This window comes from Aulonocara sp. 'chitande type north' Nkhata Bay, linkage group LG12 (assembly GCF_057382095.1).
Source record: "Aulonocara sp. 'chitande type north' Nkhata Bay isolate Kocher_YH1m ecotype deep benthic linkage group LG12, A_spYH_male_GT1.1, whole genome shotgun sequence".
Taxonomy (NCBI): domain Eukaryota; kingdom Metazoa; phylum Chordata; class Actinopteri; order Cichliformes; family Cichlidae; genus Aulonocara; species Aulonocara sp. 'chitande type north' Nkhata Bay.
In genome coordinates, this window is record NC_141355.1 from 38,626,142 (window position 1) to 38,646,857 (window position 20,716).

A 20,716-nucleotide genomic window follows, 5' to 3' on the forward strand; every position below is an offset into this window, starting at 1 on the left:
TTTACTACATCTTATTAATATTTTGCTCTTTACTATTTTTCTATTTATTTTTTATTTTATTTTTTTCTACTGTACCGTTCTGCTGCTGACTGTCTGCTGCTCGTCAAACACATTTCATTGCGATGTTGGACCTGTGCTAACTTGCATATGACAAATAAAACCGAAACTGATGTGAGACCTGTGCTGGACCCGTCCTCGCTGTGCTCCGCCTCTCGCGCAGCGGGACAGACTGAAGGGTTTCAGTTGTTTTTACGTTAAATTTCAAATCTGAGCAGAACAAATCATCTGATTAGAAACACGTTTAAAAGTAAAGCATTAAGAAGTTTCTGCATGAAGCGGCTGTGCTGACATCGATGGATCAACGCTGATCCGGTGACTCTAACACGTTAAAAGGATTATTTTGATCGATCCGGATCGATGGGTGAGTATCGGCTGATCACACTGTCAGCTGGTTTTTATCACAGTAACTGAGCAGGACGCAGTTTTCTGATGTTTCTTTTAATAAACTGACAGAAATGTAGAAACGTTCAGTTTTCAGGTAAAATCAGATTAACTCCAGCTGCTGAAGCGGAAACAGACGGAAGTGAACAGACCGACCGCACAAAGCTTTTTATTATCACTGTTTGATTTCAGAGCGATCCCAGTCTGACTCTGATGGTACTCAGTTAGATAACGTTAGTGTTTGTTTGTTTGTTTATTTGTTCGTGTTAACCGTCACATTCGTAATCATTGCTCATCCGCCATGTTGGATTTGGGCGGCCTTCAGCAGAGAGCTACACAGGTGTGTTTTTGCAGGAAGCTCCATGTTTAACGCTCGATGTCCTCGTGGATAAAACTACTTCCTTTTGTCCTTGTTCTAATCACTCATTTTATCTTTTTACGTTTTTCTCTGTTGTGGTTGAACTGAAACTGTTTTAAATGTGATGAGATTTGATCTTCTTAATTATCCCGTTTGCTCTTTGAGTTTCAATCTTCATTTATTTATTTATTTATTGCTCTTTCACTGACAGCATTTCTGGGAGTGTTTTTGTTTTAAACCTGGGCAGGTTTGACATTTCCGGGATGTTGTTGCTGATCGTCTCTGATCTGATATCTTTGAGGCTTTTTGTTGCCATGTTTCAATATTCCAGTTCATGTTTTATCATTTTCAATTTTATTTTTATACCATTAAATCACAACAACAGTTAATGTGCTTTATATTGTAAAGTAAAGAGTTTATCATCAGCACTCATCACACTCTTATATTATTAGTTACATTTAACAGATCATAAGTTTCAGTGCAACAGACGCTTGGATAAAACCATTCTCTTCCTGTATATTTGCTGCAACATTATATGTTGGAAACTGGTTTTTCCCACTTTCTCCTTCACTGTCAACAAAGAAATTTCATCACTGTGGGAATTTGACACAGTTTAGGTTTTTGTGTAACTCTTTTTTTCTTTTATATTCACAGAGGTGCCTCAGCAGCGAACAAGCAGCTATGGTCATATTCCCCCCAACAGTAAGTTAATCGTGACTCAAATATAAACTGTTTGGCCAAAAAAGTCACACTGTAATATTTCTTTGGACTAACTTTGATATGGTACATATTCATTGTGATATTATTTCTATTTCTATAACCTTATGCAGCATCACAGTATTATTTTCATCCACAGTTTAATAATAATAATAATGTATACTTTATTGATCCCCGTGGGAAAATTACTTTTTTTTTCTCTGTATTTGATCCATTCACTCAGTGAAGCAGTGGGCAGCCACTAAGCAGGCACTCAGGGAGCTGTGTGTAGGGACAGTACCTTGCTCAAGGGTGCCTCAGTGGATTTGAACCCCAGCCTTCCGATCACAGGGCGACCCCTCTACCTACTGAGCTATCCCTGCCCCAGTTGTGCATATCGCTGATGGGAAAGTCTAACAGCACCTCCCAAAGATTCTGTGTGGTTAATGTCTAGACTCTGGGGCCAATCCATGTGTGAAAATGTTTCATGATCCCTGATTTCACAATCTGAGTCAGAAAATATCCACTGATGGAAAAAAAACATGACAAACCAGTATATTCAGTCAGCTGTCATCTTTGTTTTGGATGACATAACACGACAGAATCTCAGGCACTGGTTTGGCTTTGAGTGGGTGACCATGTACCAAACGGCTGAGCGCAGCCGGCCTGGGTTCTTGTCCAACCCGTGGCCCTTTGCCGCATGTCTGCCCCTCTGTCTCTGTCCTTTCTTCATTGCATCTATCAAATAAAGCTGAAAAAGGCAAAAAAAAAAAAAAACTGTTTTAAAAAAAAAAAAACAACACTACAGAACCTGGACCTGACCAACTGGAGCAACTCCAGGTCACAACCTGATAACTAGACATGAAGGATGCATCTCTTTTCCAGTTTTTCTGCTCCCAATCAAACTGAAACATTTTCTGCAGATTAATTTCACTGATCACTGTTTTTCTTAGTTACACAGATGTTTAGTGCCAATTCCATGAGTTTCTTTCTATTGTGTGTTTGAATGTTAACTTATAAATTATTTTTTAATTGCCTCAAAGCACTGTTGATTTATATGGGTCTTTATGTTTCCATCTTTTATGTGAAGCACATGGAGTTTGCATGCAATGAATTATACTGTATACACATAGTTGGCATGACATTTTGCAGTGGAACCTGTTGGTTGAATCCAGGTGTGAGCTTGTTGTGGTCGGGCAGTGTCTGTTTCATTTGGAAATGACAAAACTGAAAAATGTTGTTGAACCTAAATTAAATCACATTTTTCATTCAAAACACAAATAATATTGCAGGGTTTCTTTCTCGAACTATCAAAACCGTTTTTTGGAAATAGCATGATGTATTTGTTGATGAATGACTGTTTTTTAACATTTGCAAATTAATGTATATTTTATGGGTATTAATGGTTTTCTGGAGAAGATTCCTCAAAATATTTATCATATGTTTCCTCTCTGATGATCAGCAAACATGATTTTAACACACTAAACATCTTAGAGTGACCCTGGCTCTGTTTTTGTTGACTCCCTGTTGTCGTTGTGTTTTGATGCCAGTGTCTGAGCTGAGGGTTGTCCTGCTGGGGAACAGCTGGTCTCAGAGGAGAGACGTGGGGAACTTCATACTGGGAGGGGCCGTGTTCAGCACTGAGGAACCAGACTGCTGTGTGAGGGTCAGCGGGCGGTGCAGGTGGAAAGAAATCGTTCTGATCAACACTCCAGATCTGCTGCATCCAAACATCTCTGAGGACAAATTGACAGAGTTGAGAGAAACCTGTGTGAGGCTCTCTGATCCTGGACCTCACGTGTTCCTGCTGGTTCTACAGCCTGAAGACTTCACTGAGGAGCAAAATCAGAAGCTACAAACAGTCCTGCGAGACTTTGGTGATCAGTCATTTCAACACTCGCTGGTCCTGATATCAACACCTACAGAGGAACAATTAGCTTACACAGAAAATTACAAGCAGCATCCAGCACTGAAGGACCTGGTCACCATGTGCAGATACAGATATTTAAAACAGAAAGATCTTGAACTTCAGGAACTGTTGACACGCTTCAGTCAGATTGTGAGAGAGAACAAGGAAAAGCATGTGAGCTGTGATTTATCTGAAACTGGAGCAGATGGTTCTCATCAAACCCTGAAACATCAGCTGTCAGTGCCTGCAAACATGGATCCTGCTCGAGCTGCTGGTGAGTTCAGGAAAACATTTTATTACTTTTAAATGTTTGTTGGGTCTCTCTGTACTCTGAGCTCTTCTGCTGGCAGGAGAAAAGGACAAAATATAAATAAGTTCAGTAAGTCCCATATTTAAAAACACTATAGAAATAAAAATAAATAAATTAATAACAACTAGGGACACAATGCCATGAAATCAGTACTTTTTAACGTGAAACTTTTAGTCACAGAAATGAAGAAAATGCCTCAACGTTCATGGTGGATTGAGCAAATGTGAGAAATTGTACCACACAGACAAATATCAGCATATTTTCCCATCCAATGGAACAAAATACTGGAGTTTCCAGATATTAGTCTAATAATTCAAACAGATTATGTTGTTTTTCTTGGGGAGGGGCGCTATGGTGGTGGACTGGTGGGCACAGCTGACTGGGTGAGGGACAAACTGAAAATGTCTGTAAACACCTCAGCGAGCTCTGAAGAGCAGACCCTAAAAGCACGGCTAGGGATGTTGTCAGGGCCAGCTGCTTCTCGGGGTTAGTCCTCAGAACCTTCCACACCTCAGTTGAAGCCACAGTGAGTGAAGAGCTCCGTGCTGCCTCTGCTGGTAGAATCCCTCTGAGTTGGTTGGTGTTGAGGTGTAGAACTTATTCAGCTCATCTGGTAGCGTGTTGGAGCTGACTGTGACCCTGCTGCTCCTCTGCTGGAAATCAGTAATTTGTTGAAGGCCCTGCGTCGGAAATCTGAGCTGTTGTAGTGTCCTTCCAGCTTCGGTCTGTATTGCCTCTTGGCTTCCCTGATGGATCTACGCAGGTCTTATTTGGCCTTTTTGTCCCCCACAGCGTCACCAGAGGCAAATGCAGTGGAGCGTGCATGTAGCATGGAAGGTACCTCAGAGTTCAACCATGGTTTCTGATTTGGATATGTTTGTAGTGCTTGGTGGGGACAATATTGTCAATGCATGTGCTGATGTAGCTGGTAACCACTGATGCATATTCCTCTAAATCCACAGAACTCTCCTCTCTTACGCCAGCAGTCTTAAACACACCCCAGTTTGTAACATCAAAGCAGTCCTGAAGCACCAAATCAGATCTCTTTGCTCCAAACGTTAGTAATTTTAGCGTGTGAATGTGTGTGTGAATGTGTGTGTGAATGGGTGGATGACTGAATGTAGTGACTAAGTAAAGCGCTATACAAATACAGGCCATTTACCATTTTGTTCGGGGCTCGTTTGAGGAGCTGCCTGTATGTTGGACAGAGGAACACAGAAATGTGGTCGGACTGTCCAGAGTGCGGGCGAGGCACTGCCTTGTTTGCGCCCCTTACATTGCTAGAGACGTGATATTCCCACATATTGATGGAACCTCATGAGCACAGTCCTGAGGTTGCAGTGATTAAAATCCCCGGCAACAACAAACACGGCGTCTGTGTGAGCGCTCTCGTGTTTGCTGATGTGTGTCTGTAACTGTATTGCCTAGTCTAGTGAGCTTCCCGTAGTCCAGGTTTCCGTAAAAATCAGAGCACAGCACTCTCTGATCTCATGTTGAGATGTTATCCTGGTTCACAGCTCATCCATCTTGTTTTCGAGAGAGCAGACGTTGGCTAACAAAAGGCTAGAGGTGGTCGTGTGGCTCTAGCCTTTAGTCTAACATGTAGCCCACCTCTCTTGCCACGCTTCTGTCTTGCATGCGCTGGTCGACGGCCACTCTGAGTAGTTGAGAATAATCTTTAAAAGTTGAAGGTCAGACATGAAGGTCAGATTGATAGGCATCTGAAAACTATTTGATATATGAAGCTAAAATTACACATCAATCATTGGCTCAGCCATGATACCTTCAGATCAGCTCATTTCAATATCAGTCCACGTCATCTGATTTCTCAGCCAATATCTTCAAATATACAGTGGGGCAAAAAAGTATTTAGTCAGCCACCGATTGTGCAAGTTCCCCCACTTAAAATGATGACAGAGGTCAGTAATTTGCACCAGAGGTACACTTCAACTGTGAGAGACAGAATGTGAAAAAAAAATCCATGAATCCACATGGTAGGATTTGTAAAGAATTTATTCGTAAATCAGGGTGGAAAATAAGTATTTGGTCAATAACAAAAATACAACTCAATACTTTGTAACATAACCTTTGTTGGCAATAACAGAGGTCAAACGTTTACTATAGGTCTTTACCAGGTTTGCACACACAGTAGCTGGTATTTTGGCCCATTCCTCCATGCAGATCTTCTCGAAAGCAGTGATGTTTTGGGGCTGTCGCCGAGCAACACGGACTTTCAACTCCCGCCACAGATTTTCTATGGGGTTGAGGTCTGGAGACTGGCTAGGCCACTCCAGGACTTTCAAATGCTTCTTACGGAGCCACTCCTTTGTTGCCCGGGCGGTGTGTTTTGGATCATTGTCATGTTGGAAGACCCAGCCTCGTTTCATCTTCAAAGTTCTCACTGATGGAAGGAGGTTTCGGCTCAAAATCTCACGATACATGGCCCCATTCATTCTGTCCTTAACACGGATCAGTCGTCCTGTCCCCTTGGCAGAAAAACAGCCCCATAGCATGATGTTTCCACCCCCATGCTTCACAGTAGGTATGGTGTTCTTGGGATGCAACTCAGTATTCTTCGTCCTCCAAACACGACGAGTTGAGTTTATACCAAAAAGTTCTACTTTGGTTTCATCTGACCACATGACATTCTCCCAATCCTCTGCTGTATCATCCATGTGCTCTCTGGCAAACTTCAGACGGGCCTGGACATGCACTGGCTTCAGCAGCGGAACACGTCTGGCACTGCGGGATTTGATTCCCTGCCGTTGTAGTGTGTTACTGATGGTGACCTTTGTTACTTTGGTCCCAGCTCTCTGCAGGTCATTCACCAGGTCCCCCCGTGTGGTTCTGGGATCTTTGCTCACCGTTCTCATGATCATTTTGACCCCACGGGATGAGATCTTGCATGGAGCCCCAGATCGAGGGAGATTATCAGTGGTCTTGTATGTCTTCCATTTTCTGATGATTGCTCCCACAGTTGATTTTTTCACACCAAGCTGCTTGCCTATTGTAGATTCACTCTTCCCAGTCTGGTGCAGGTCTACAGTACTTTTCCTGGTGTCCTTCGAAAGCTCTTTGGTCTTGGCCATGGCGGAGTTTGGAGTCTGACTGTTTGAGGCTGTGGACAGGTGTCTTTTATACAGATGATGAGTTCAAACAGGTGCCATTCATACAGGTAACGAGTGGGGGACAGAAAAGCGTCTTACAGAAGACGTTACAGGTCTGTGAGAGCCAGAGATTTTTCATGTTTGAGGTGACCAAATACTTATTTTCCACCCTGATTTACGGATAAATTCTTTACAAATCCTACCATGTGAATTCATGGATGTTTTTTCACATTCTGTCTCTCACAGTTGAAGTGTACCTCTGGTGCAAATTACTGACCTCTGTCATCATTTTAAGTGGGGGAACTTGCACAATTGGTGGCTGACTAAATACTTTTTTGCCCCACTGTATACAAATAAAACCTTGATTCCAAAATAGTTGGAGCGCTGAGTGCAATGTAAATAAAAACTCAATACTAAACACTACAGATTACCACACAAAGATCACTACTCTCCTCAGTGACAACAATACCTACGAAGCCTTAAAGCGAGACCCCACAAGCAGCTACAAAAAGAAAGTTATAGCTTGCATTTCAAGACTTTGAAAAGGACAAAATTATTGACCTCCTCACATATCACCGCCTTTACCCAGGGGATGCCATACCCTGCATCTACGGACTTCCTAAAATCCACAAGGAAGCTGTCCCACTCAGACCCATAGTCAGTAGCATAAACTCAGCCACTTACAACATTGCTAAACACCTTGCTACCATCCCTGCTCCTCTCGTGGGAAACACCCCACACCACATCAAGAACTCCACCGACTTTACCGACAAGGTCCAGAAACTTACCCTGGATCCAGATGAAACCATGGTGTCCTTTGATGTAGTCTCTCTCTTCACTTGCATACCCACCACGGAGGCCGTGGAGACTGTCAGAAAACGACTACAAGAAGACAGCTCCTTGGAGGACCGGACCAACTTCACACCCGATCAGATCTGCACCCTGTTAGACCTCTGCCTCACCACTACATATTTCAAATACAACGAAGGCTTTTACAGACAAAAACATGGCTGTGCCATGGGCTCCCCCGTGTCACCTATTGTAGCCAACCTTTACATGGAGGAAGTGGAAAGGAAGGCTCTTGGCTCTTTCAAAGGAAGAGTACCCAGCCACTGGTACAGATTATGTGGACGACACCTGGGTCAAAATCAAGACACAAGAAGTGGAATCCTTCACTGCGCACATTAACGCTGTGGATAAAAACATCAAGTTCACCAGGGAAGACACAAAGGACAACTGTTTGCCTTTCCTGGACTGCGCTGTGCACAGTGAAGAGAACGGCAACCTCAACATCGAAGTTTACCGGAAGCCCACACACACGGACCAGTACCTCCTGTTCGACTCCCATCACCCTCTGGAACACAAACTTGGAGTAATTAGGACCCTACACCACCGGGCAGAACATGTTCCCTCTAAGCCTGAAGGAAAAAAGAAGGAACACACACATGTAAAGGAAGCACTCAAAACGTGCGGCTATCCAAAATGGGCGCTCTTAAAGTTAGCAAAGAGGCACAGAAAAGAAGACCAGACACCAGCGAGGGAGGATAAGAAGGACAGACGCAACAACATTGTCATCCCCTATGTAGCCGGTGTATCAGAGAAACTCAGGAGAGTTTTCTCCAAGCATGACATCCCGGTGCATTTCAGACCCAGCAACACGCTCAGACAAAAACTGGTTCACCCGAAAGATAAAACGCCCAAACACAGACTTAACAATGCGGTGTATGCTGTACAGTGCAGCGAGGAATGCCCAGACCTCTACATCGGAGAGACCAAACAGCCACTTCACAAGCGCATGGCACAACACAGAAGAGCCACCTCCACAGGACAAGACTCAGCAGTCCATCTGCATCTTAAGGATAAAGGACACTCTTTCGAGGATGCCAATGTTCACACTTTGGACAGAGAGGACAGATGGTTTGAAAGAGGAGTGAAAGAAGCCATCTATGTCCACTGTGAGCGACCATCTTTGAACAGAGGCGGGGCTTACGACACCAACTGTCTGCCATCTATAATCCAGTTTTGAGTTCCCTTCCCAGACGCCTTAACGCCCACTCACATCCTGGGCCATCTGACCTCAGGAATTCGCATGATAAGGTGGGGCCAGGTTTCACAATGAACTCACCCGAAACTCTGGCTGATTGTGACCCACGCCCAGTTTCACACCTTGGCTCAGGCGATTAGAGGATCATCAGGGGGTCCTTTTGTCCCTCTGTGGGGGGTCACTCCCACTAGGTTTATATCTGGGACTCTCCACCATTTGACCTTAGAACTGAAGAAGCTTCTCGGATGAGAGGTGAAACGTCTTCAAGCAACTTAAAGAAGTCCAGACGCTTTTCTTTGCAAGCTCCTTTGACTACGATGACCTGGATGACTGAGAACCTTCACAGACAACTCAATACAGTGATTTACAGATTTCATAAACACATTTTATTTTCCATTATAAGGCATATATGTATATGCACCTCTGGCAGTTGTGCCAGAGGTGGACAAAAAAATATATATATATAATATATATATATATATAGGACTTGTATAGGATCAGCGACCCCCCCCCCCCCCCCCCCCCCACTGCCATCAGGTCCCCTTCCATCCTTTGTTCTTTCTTTTAATCTTCCACTTATAACACATAGGATCCTACACTAACTTCTTGCAAACCGCTCTTCCATCCATCACTAATTTGGGTCCCTTTGTCAGTTTTATGGCCAAAGTGAGTCAGAAAGTCTGCAAACCAGCAGTTAACACTTGATCAGTTCGACAGGTGTGGGTGTGCATGCCAGACGTGAGCTGCTATCTATGCTGAGTAAGGGTTTTTCTCACCTCACCTGTGTCTGCTCCGGGGTCCACCTCACTCTCTCCACCCCGTCTGTCCCGCGGACTGTAACAGTTACTTATTGATCCTAATCATTACATTTTCATACAGTATTGATAAGCATGTGTTATACAAAAAGTGGTACAATATTTTTCATTAATATATAATGATAGATATATTTGACCTATATGCATCATGTGATTTAAACATGCAGGTTAAATGCTTAACACAGTGACTCCACTATATAAACACTGCACTGTAAGTGTGGACAGTATACATGAGTGTACAGTCAAGCCCATAATTATTTATACCCCTGACAAATTTTGACTTAAAGTTAATTTTCTTCAACCAGCAACTTTTTTTGTTCTGTTTTTTTTGTTTTGTTTTGTGTTGTTTTGACAGGAAATGAAACAGGAGTCTCCCAAAAGATAATATCACACAAACCACTTTGCAACCCACCTCCAGTAAAGTCACATGTGTTGTTATTAATACATCGTCCTTCTGTGCTGGGCTCTTGCTTCTGTTTCCCCCGAGTGTGAAATGATGGGGAGATCTGCAAACAGAAACAGACAGCGAAATTAAAATAAGTTCAGATGGAAAAATCAGTCTTGTGTGTCTTAAAAAGTGTTTTAATTACTGATTATTTATTTGATTATTGATATATTGAGATGTATCATGTTAAGACGCTGATGAGCGCATCACTAAACTCTTCTTATTCCTTGTTGTTTGGCAGCTCGTGGACTCAGGATTGTGCTGTTTGGGAAAAACGAGGAAGAAAAGACGACACTTGGAAACTTCATCACAAAGAAAAATTCTTTTCAGTTCAGAAATATTTCTCCAGCTAAACACTGTGAAGATGCTCGTGGAGCGTGGAAAGAAAAACCACTAACAGTGGTGAAAACTCCCGACATGTTCAGTCTGTCTGTGCAGGGAGTGAGAGAGGAGATGAAGAGCTGTGTGAGTCTCTGTCCTCCTGGACCAAACGTTCTGCTGCTGTTGATCAAACCTTCTGATTTCACTGAGGAGAACAGAAAAACTCTGAAGTTCATCCTGAGTTTGTTTGGAGAAGATTCCTTTAAACACTCGATGATCATCAGCACGTACAGACATCAGTGGAAAGAAACAAGCGCCTCTGTGAACAAGCTCCTTCAGGACTGTGATGGAAGACACTACAACATGTTTACCAATGAGCACAAAGTGTTAATGGAGAAGATTGAAGACATGCTGCAAGAAAACAAAGAAAGCTTCCTCATCCTCACTGCAGAGAAGACAAAGCAAGAAAAACAAGAGGACTGGGAGAGGAAAGAAAAAGAGTGGCAGGAAAATCAGTCCAGGGAAACTGAAAGAATACGTCAGGAGGAGGAAGAAAAGCAGAAAAAGCTCCAAGAAGAGTTTAAGCAGGAAAGAGAAAAATATGAAATAACAAGAAAAGAAAATCAAATCAATTCAAAACTGGTGCAACAGCATGAAGAAGAAATGCAGCAGAAAGAGGAAGCACACAGAAAAGAGTTTAACCTGTTACAGAAAAGCTGGAACCAGAAAGAAAAGGAACTAAAAGAAGAACTGATGAGAACACAAACACAACTGCAACAAGAAATTAATAAAAATAAAAAACAGAAAGATGAAATAGAAAACGAAAAACCTGAAGAAGAAAGAAAAGAACTCAATAAAACCATCCGACTTGTGCCCGACCGAAGAACAGACAGTGAGTTTGTCTCCAGTCAAGGTTGTCCTCTCCCTGAGCTGACATAATCTGGTTTGAGGAAAATTAGTAAAAATGTTCAAAAACCTGTTTGGGGAGACGAGCAGAATCATTTCAATCAATCATCACCGTACACTGAGACAGAAATTATTTTTTTTACTACAAAAATTAGTGACTAACATAAACATCACATAAATGTTTTAACACATGCACTCATTTTATTTTTTCCCCCAGTGTCTGAGCTGAGGGTCGTTCTGCTGGGGAACAGCTGGTCTAAGAGGAGCTCAGTGGGCAACTTCATACTGGGAGTGACTGTGTTCAGCTCTGAGGATAAAGCAGACCTCTGTCTGAGAGTCAAAAGGGAGCTGAAGGGGAAAGAAATCGATCTCATCAACACTCCAGATCTGCTGTCGGCTAAAATCTCCCCAGAAGATCTGACGAAACAAGTTGAGGACTGTGCGAGACTCTCTGCTCCTGGACCTCATGTGTTTCTGCTGGTCCTCCAGCCTGCAGACTTCACTGAGGATCACAGACAGAGGCTACAAAGAGTCCTTGAACTCTTCGGTGATCCATCATTTGATCGTTCACTGGTTCTGATAATGCCCAAAGACAAGAGTTCAAGTTCCATTGAAAAGTATCAGCAGCATCCACAGTTAGGAGACATAATCAAGAAATGTAGAGAAAAATTGTTGTGGCAGAAGAACCTGGAACAAGAGCAGCTGTTAGCAGCCATAGATACAGTGGTGAAGAAGAGCATGAGGGAGGAAGTTTCCAGTGAGGAAACATCGGTTTCACTGCCAGTTCCTCGTGTCAAACGTTGTGGTAAGTACAGCTTTTTTTAGCTGGTACTTTTAAAACGTTTACATAAGTTTGACATTCTTGTTTGAAAGTCTTGAGTTTTAATTTCTTCTTCATACGAGTCACCTGAATCACACTTAGTCTGGCCCCTCAGCCTGAACCAGATTAAGGCTGTGACTGCCAGCTTCTCTCTAACCTAAACATGAGTAAATAAAAAGTCAGCTGATCTGAATAATCATTGAGACTGAACATGAGGAACATGCAGGTTTGTGGAATTCAAGGATTCAAAGCTCAAATGCAAAACTGAGGGGCCCGGTCATTAACAGTTCACACTGTGTAATGAATGTGGTAAAAAATGATGTCTGTATGAAGGTTATTAACCAGTTTAAGTTTTCAATATATTGCAGCACGTGAACTCAGGATAATGCTGTTTGGAAAAAGTGAGAACAAGAAATCAGCCCTGGAAAAGCTCCTCGTTGGGAAAAAAGAGTCTGAAGGTTTTGAAGGAAAGCAATCTGGTGCTGCCTCTGGAGAGAGGAACAGGAAACCTCCCACAGTTGTAAAAACTCCCGACATCTTCAGTCTGCCTGTGGAAGTGCTGTTTAAAGAGATGAAGAGCTGTGTGAGTCTCTGTCCTCCTGGACCAAACGTTCTGCTGCTGTTAGTCAAACCTTCTGATTTCACTGAGGAGAACAGACAGACTCTGAATTTGGTCCTGAGCTTGTTTGGTCAAGATGCTTTTAATCACTCCATCGTCATCCGAACGCATAACGAGGAAGGGAATAACTCAGTGGACAAACTCATTGAAGAATCCAAACAAAGGCAGCAGTTCATTAACTTTGACAGGAAAGACTCCTTGTCAGATTCCTCAGAGTTGATGGCAGAAATGAATGAGATAGTGACTAAAAACTGGGGAAAATATCTAACGTTAAAAGAAGAGGCTAAACCCAATCTGAAGTCCAGTCTGAACCTGGTTCTGTGTGGGAGTGGATCATCAGGGAAGACGTCAGCAGCCAAGGCCATTTTAGGTCAGACTGAGCTTCATTCAGCCTCCAACTCATCAGAGTGTGTTAAACATCAGGGAGAGGTGTGTGGACGTTGGGTTTCCCTGGTGGAGCTGCCTGCCTTGTATGGAAAACCTCAGGAGGCAGTGATGGAGGAATCACTCAGGTGTATCTCCCTCTGTGATCCTGAGGGTGTCCATGCCTTCATCCTGGTCCTGCCTGTGGCTCCCCTCACTGATGAAGACAAGAGAGAGTTAGAGACCATCCAGGATGCATTCAGCTCTCGAGTCAATGACTTCACCATGATTCTGTTCACTGTGGACTCAGATCCTACACATCCAGCTGCTGAAAATATATTAAGTATAGACAAAGACATCCAGAAGCTTCTTCAGCCGTTCAGACAAAGACATGTGGTTTTCAACATCAAAGACAAACAGCAGATTACAAAGATGTTTGAGGTTGTGGACAAAATTAGTGATGCCACAAACAAACCACACTGTTATACAAAGACAACATTTCTACATGCACAGATGGACAAAGTCTTACAACAAGATAAATCCATACAGATGCAACATGATGAACTTGAGAAGCTGAAGACGAACATGATGACTTGTAAGTAGTTTAGATTTTAATATTTTTATGTGTTCAGTGACCCAAAGAGTTTTAATCCAGCAGTATACAAGTTTTAACTCTGATTGTTTTCATGTTTTAGGTGATGAAGTTGAAGGAAAAGACTCAGATTGTCTCAGGATTGTGCTGATTGGAAAGACCGGCTGTGGAAAGAGCTCTACAGGAAACACCATTTTAGGAAGAGACGAGTTTAAAGTTGAATACAGTCAAATATCAGTCACACAATATTGTAAGAAGGCAGAGGGTGAGGTGGACGGTCGTCCTGTTGTTGTGGTCGACACTCCTGGTCTGTTTGACACAGCTCTGTCAAATGAAGAAGTTCAAGAAGAGCTGGTGAAATGTATCAGCCAGCTGGCTCCAGGACCACATGTCTTCTTGGTGGTGATACAGGTCGGTAGATTCACAGCAGAGGAGAGAGAAACGATCAGGCTCACTAAAAAATTCTTTGGGAAGAACTCAAAAAAGTTCACCATCGTTCTTTTCACCAGAGGAGACGATCTGGAGCGTCAGGGAGAGTCTATTGATGATTACATCAAGAACAAATGTCATGATTCCTTTAAGAAGCTGATCTCTGACTGTGGAGGAAGATACCATGTGTTCAATAACTCTGACAAGCAAAACTGCACACAAGTCAGTGAGCTGATAGCAAAGATTGACACCATGGTGAAGAACAATGGAGGAAGCTTCTACACCAATGAGATGCTGCAAGAGGCTGAAGCTGCGATAAGGAAGGAAATGCAGAAGATTTTAAAGGAGAAGGAAGAAGAGATGCAGAAGGAAAAGGAAGAGATTGAAAGAAAACATAAGCAAGAAATGAAAGCAATGAAAATAAGAATGGCAGAAGAGAAAGAAAAATCAGAAAAGGAGGGAAAACAGAAAGCTGAAGAACTCGAGGAAATGATGAACAAAATTAAGGAAGAACAAGAGAAGAAAAAAAAAGAAGAAGAAATGAGAGAAAAGGAGGAAAAGGAAAAGAACACTGGAGAAGAAAGATATCGACAACAATTAACAATTCAAGAAGTACTTGAAAAGTTAGACAGACAAATTCAGTTGGAAAAAGAGGCAAAGGAAAGTGTCGACAGACATCTGGAAGAGACCAGAGAAGAGATGCAACGAAAACAAGAAGCCTGGGAGAAAGAACGAAGAGAAGAGCGAGAGAAACAAAGACAAGAAGATGAAAAGAGACGACAGGAGGAGGAAGAAAGAATAGACAAACTGCTGGAAAGTTACAAACAAGAAAAAATAAAATATGAAAACAACAAATTACAAGAGGAACAAATAAGAAGAGAAATGGAAATAACAGAGAACAATCATCAGAAAACACTGGAGGACCTAAAGAAGAGCTGTGAAAGAAAAGCCAGACAGAAAGCAGAAGAGTTCAACGAATCCCAAAAGAAACACATGGATGAATTAAATGCTCAGCGGGAAGAACACGTGAAGGAAATGAACGACTTAGTGAAACGTGTGACCAAGAAGAGCGAAAACCTGAGAAAGATCAAACATCTAGTGGAAAAACATGAAAAACAAATGAGGAACGCAAAAACTGAGGAGGACAAGGACGAACTACAGGAAGAACATGAACAACAATTAAGTGAATTGATGCAAAAAATCTTAAGTAAGGAGGTCAGTGACGCGTCAGCTGCAGCATTTTATGACGAGAAATGAATGATTTCAGTTGTTTTTCTTTCATTTGTACTGGGAAAAAACGTTAAAGAAGCACCGATTTGTTGTTCTGCACGTTTTACATGTTTGGGATTTCCTCACAACAGCAAATAATTCTGATGCGTCTAACCTGCCTTAAATGTTTTATCATAAAGAAAGACGACACACATTTGGTGATCAGGTACCTTTATTCTTGTCTTTTTTTTGAAGTTATGGCTCAAAGAGTTTTGGGCTGAGCTCTTTAAGTACCAGGATGTTCATTTAAGTTGTGTTAGTTTTGCTCTGTACTGGACTGTAAGTTGAATCAGTCATTCTAGTCTTTTCTGATTTGTTGTTTTCTGTAATGATTGGTAAAAATCTGGATATGTGTGATTTGATTTCTTGTATTTTCTTGAGAGTAACTGTTTTCATGGTGTTTATAATTTTTGGTTGTGTTTTGTACATTTTATGTAACCAAGTTTTATTATAAAATCACTGATTTTTTTTTTTTAAATAGACAGATATATGACTATAAAGTTTAGATCAGGGGTCGGCAACCCTGGGCACACGTGCCAGCTGTGGCACACGTAGGGTTAACTGATGGCACGACCATAGCTGGACTGGCCATCGGTGGGCCGATTATTTTATTTTATTTTTTTCTTGTAACAGCATAAACAATGAGAGGTGGTGGATTGGCCAGATGAAGGGAGATGTGTAAAAATAACTCAGTTGTTTGGTGGTGGCTGTGGCGGAGCTTCCACAGAGGTCAGCAGGTGGATGAGGGAAGGGGAGGCAGGAGGAGCAGAGACCCGAGGCGGTGAACTGAACTTCAGGTAAGAAGTTATGACCTGCAGTCTAACTGGGTCAGATATAAACCAAGTTTAGGTGGAGTTTATTTTCGTTGTGCTGACTTTTTACAGTCAGTTACAATAACTCGTACTGCGTGCTAGCTAGCATGACGGAGTTTTTATACAGCTGGGTGGTGCTATGTTACTGATGTTGAACTTTATTTAATTCATAAGGTTAGTAGTAGAGTTTCCAACCGTCCTGTAAAAAGATGGAATCGTCTCGTATTCAGAGAAAATATTACGCGTTTCGTGTTGAGGTGAAAAGTAACACAGTTTGTCCTGGACTTCAGCTACATTGAAAAAGACACAAAGCTGGAGTTATTCTGTGTTTACGCTGCACAGCTGCCTCTTCTTCTCTTATTCTCTCCCCTCTCTCTCCTGTTGCTACTTCAATCATTCTCTCTTGTTTGTTTATCGCCCACTTTGCACCAGAAAGAGGAAACCAGTGGATGTCGCACTAAACAACAGCAGCACGTTTGATCAGCTGTTGTTAGAGTTTATTTAATATTAATTTCTACTATCAGCTGATGTTTGCTGGAGCCACAGCTGTAAAGCTGCTGGTCATTATGTCGGTTTGGATATGTGGTGAGAGGGAAACATGAAGATGAAACCAGGAGATGTCCTTACTGAATCATCAGAGCTGTGATGGAGAAACAGGTTTACCTTTTAGGTGACATGGATGAGTGGAAGTTATGAACTGTTTCTGAGAGATAAATAACACCAGGATCCTTTTCTAAGTAGCTGACAGCTGGTAACTGTGCAGGGGCGGGTCTAGCAAAGTGTTGCCAGGGGGGCAGGCAGGGCATTAACAGGGAGAGGGGGGCACAAAGAAATACTTTTCTTTCTGTCAATAGGAAAATTGTACTTAGTAGTCAGTATGATATAAGTTTGCATATGGTAGAATACTGCATGTAATCATTTGTGTGTAGAAGTATATAGTTGGTGGCATATTGAAAGAATGTCTCATCCTAGGAGGTCAGTGACATTCCAGGGTGTTCTGGCTTCACCCCACATCCTAGGAGCATGGGAGAGGGCGTAGCTTGTCTTATTGTTTTACGGTAGGATTAACGTAGCTATATCTGTCTTAGTCTAAGTGCTTTTTGTTTAGATGAACTGCTGGACTTCGAGACCAGCAGGTTTCGGGAAGTCATTTATGGGGACACACACACACGCACACCTCCTGTATAGAACAAACGCTCACTGAAGCATATAAATAAAGACCAGGGCAGTCCTCAGGGCGAGTCTCAGTTCTGGAGGCTGCCCTTGCTAGCAAGAAGTTCTGTGTGTTTCTCTTCTCTGAGTCTTTACTGAAGAAGTGTTTTAGAGTATATCTCTTAACATTTTCTTATTGTCATTTAAAATGTCTCACTTTTATTAAATAATTATCTGAATCTTACACCTAAAGTTTTAATCTGATGTAAAATGTATAGAAATGACACATATACCAACAAGACAGTACATCACTGTCACAGCAGCGTTTGTTTTCATTCAAAGGCTTTATGGCTTTAATACCTGGTGGGCCGGTCTGTAGTGAAAATGCCCCGGCTGAATTCTTTTGTCCCAGTCCAGCTCTGGGCACGACACGCAGTGTATTAATCTGAGAAGGTGCATTAAAAACACATCGCAAATCAGCTCACATAGACACATTAGTTGTGCCGCTTCTTGATGACGGTATCTTAGCTAACAACCCAACTACCAGATTCAACTTGTAATTGGCTAAAAATAACTTAGCCTACTGGTCAGAGGGACGTTGTTAGCTTTCCACATTCTGACACTTCAAATACTTCAGGAGCTGTCCGCTCAGCATCAGCACCACGGAAACACACGGATACATCCGTAGAATCGAGACAGAATTCACAATGTGTTTTTGGGACTTTCAGGTGTTTGGACCAATGTTTTATTTTCTGATCAAACCAGAAATCTTTAATGAGCAGCTGGATTTGTCTCGCATGGTCGAGTTAATGCAACATCGAAGCAGCTGGAATCCACAGCTGTGTGTGTTCATGGAGCTGCATGTTCACCTGCTGGACATCACTACCTGACAAGTTTAGCTGTCTTCAGAACATTGCAGAGGCCTTATTGACAGTATTTGGCTCTGTCTGTGTGAGCAGGTTTTCTCTCACATGAGTCCTCAGGCAGCCTCTGAATGCTGGACACTGGGAGACCTGTGTCTCTGAGTGAGAGCCCAGAGATCACATGTGTGTCACTGTATTATCAAACATGCCATATTGGCCCAGTTTATTTCTCTTATCATTGTTGTGAGGAGACCATAAATAGCATTTGTATTTTCTGTTGTACAGTTCATTTGCTGTTATGGATAAAAAGTGTCTTTTGTTTCCAAATAGCTGATAACTATTCACTGACAGCTGCCAACATCTGTGAACAAATGATTCTATAAAGTTGTTCTATATAGTGTGTAACTGTTCATATAGAGCGTTATTAAATTTATTGCTATGCAATCATATGGCACACTGACTTCAATTCAATTTTATTTATATAGCGCTAAATCACAACATAAGTCGCCTCAAGGCGCTTCATGCTTCTGAGGAAATTTTAGATGCACTCGTCATCAGAGAGGTTGCCGACCCCTGCTCTAGCTTTTAGGAAATGTCCATTTTCACATGTCTAACAAAGAAAAAGCTCCAGCACCATGAAGCAGCAGTAGGATCATTTTGGGCGGGGACAGTAGCACGCCTTATTGAATGTCCCTCCACCTGCTGCCAGGTTGCAGACGTTAGGATGTCATCAGTGGAAGCCTGGGGAACATGACTACCACTGCATCTGTAATCACACCAGCAGAAAACAAGCTTATCAATCTCCACTGAAAACATTAGTTTACAGTATAAGTTGTGGCAAGTAGTCTTTTTTCCCTAAAGTCTTAGCATGACTTCTTTTGTTAATATAGTTGTTTTTGATCACAGCATTGCTTTCTGGCTTCAGTTAGTTTTAAATATGTGTTAAACAGGAGTAATGTCTTTGCTGCATCTGGCTGAGAGACTTCTGTGTTCACCCTCTTTCAGTATTCTCATAAAAATGAGGACAAAGAGGGAATTTAACTTTTCATTAAGCTCCCCTCCAAGGTATGGAGGCCTATCACGGGCCGGGATGGTCCATTTGATAAAGTAAATCTGTTGGGCATCTTTCGTCGCCTTTAGACAATTCTGATGGCAAAACCCCCCCCAAAAAACCTTTTCATTAAGCTACCAAGCGCAACACGGAGGTCGCTGTAAGCTGCTCTTGCTCTGACAAAACGCAACTGCATGTTGTTTGTATTTGCGTGTCTTCTTCATCATCATCATCATCACCACCACCTTTATTTATAAAGCACTTTGGAACTGTAAAATAAAATTACATGAGATAAATAAAAACCAAATAAAAGAAGAGTGTCATTTAATCATTAATTGAACAACTACTTCAATTAAACCTGGTTCTGTGTGGGAGGAGAGGAGCAGGGAAGACGTCAGCAGCCAAGGCCATTTTAGGTCCGACTGAGCTTCATTCAGCCTCCAACTCATCAGTGTGTTAAACATCAGGGAGAGGTGTGTGGACGTTGGGTTTCAGGTCATCAGGGCCTTGTTGCGCTGCATTGAACCAAACTGCAGATAACTGCAAACAGAAATGTATGAAGGTAAGTGACCTCTTAAATTAAAGTGCAAATGAATCCTAAGATGATGGTTACCACAGCAACAGTAACTGTTAACAGAAAGAGCAGCTCAACAGCAGGCAGGTGCAGGTGAAAGCTAACTAACAGTGTGAAGCAGCAGCTGCAGGATCTGCTGCATGGTTTCATCATCTGTGATAAGAAATCAAATCTCTTATGAGTGTGAGCAGGTCGTTTCCTCACAGGTTCACAGAGCTTGTTGTCAGCAGGGCAGATAAAACAGCACCGAGCCTCTACAGGGGGCATCCGGATTTGAACCGGAGACCTCAAATGCTCTACCACTGAGCTATGCCCCCCTCTGCTTGTGCTTTCAGGCAGAATCAGGCCTCTGTCTGAACAGTGCAGCAAAAACAGAGCTCAGGTCAAACCTGCTGGCCCTTGATCATATTAACCTGGGTCATGAAGGTCTCTTCATTTATTGTGTTTATCTCCCAAAGCTGGAAAACTCCAGCAGGTCCGAGTTGTTGAACACATCAAACATGTAACCGTCAGCTTATGGTCAGAAACACCAGAACGGTTTAAACTCAGTAAAACAAAATGACCAAAATCTTAAAGTGAAAAGAACTTTTTGAAGCAGAATTTGCACGTGCTCACTTTGTTTCTTCTGCTCTGCGATTGGCTCGTTCTTGTTTTGATCCTGGTGGATAAACCTTAGTGAGTTGGCGGCGTGTCTTGAAAGCTGCTTTTCTAAATTAAAGCTATATTTTTTGTACTGATTTGAATCGACCCCTGTGCACATGCTTTTTACGTAATGCTGTTTTTCTTTAAGATGAAATAATAAAATATGTTCAAATGAAAC

General features: G+C 42.2%; 1 protein-coding gene across 2 annotated transcripts; it reads left to right on the plus strand.

The window, feature by feature from the left end:
- The first annotated feature begins 67 nt into the window (after window positions 1-67).
- Window positions 68-19,573, plus strand: LOC147318072 (uncharacterized). 2 transcript variants are annotated; one of them, XM_086257722.1, is made up of 7 exons: window positions 68-421; window positions 1,454-1,501; window positions 3,046-3,678; window positions 10,367-11,338; window positions 11,570-12,157; window positions 12,541-13,749; window positions 13,850-19,573. In XM_086257722.1, the coding sequence occupies exons 1-7, from the start codon at window positions 418-420 to the stop codon at window positions 15,430-15,432; spliced, it is 5,037 nt and encodes a 1,678-aa protein (XP_086113848.1). In that variant the 5' UTR covers window positions 68-417; the 3' UTR covers window positions 15,433-19,573. The 2 variants fall into 2 exon arrangements, with proteins under 2 accessions (XP_086113848.1, XP_086113849.1); XM_086257723.1 differs by lacking the exon at window positions 68-421 and adding an exon at window positions 712-781.
- Window positions 19,574-20,716: the final 1,143 nt, after the last annotated feature.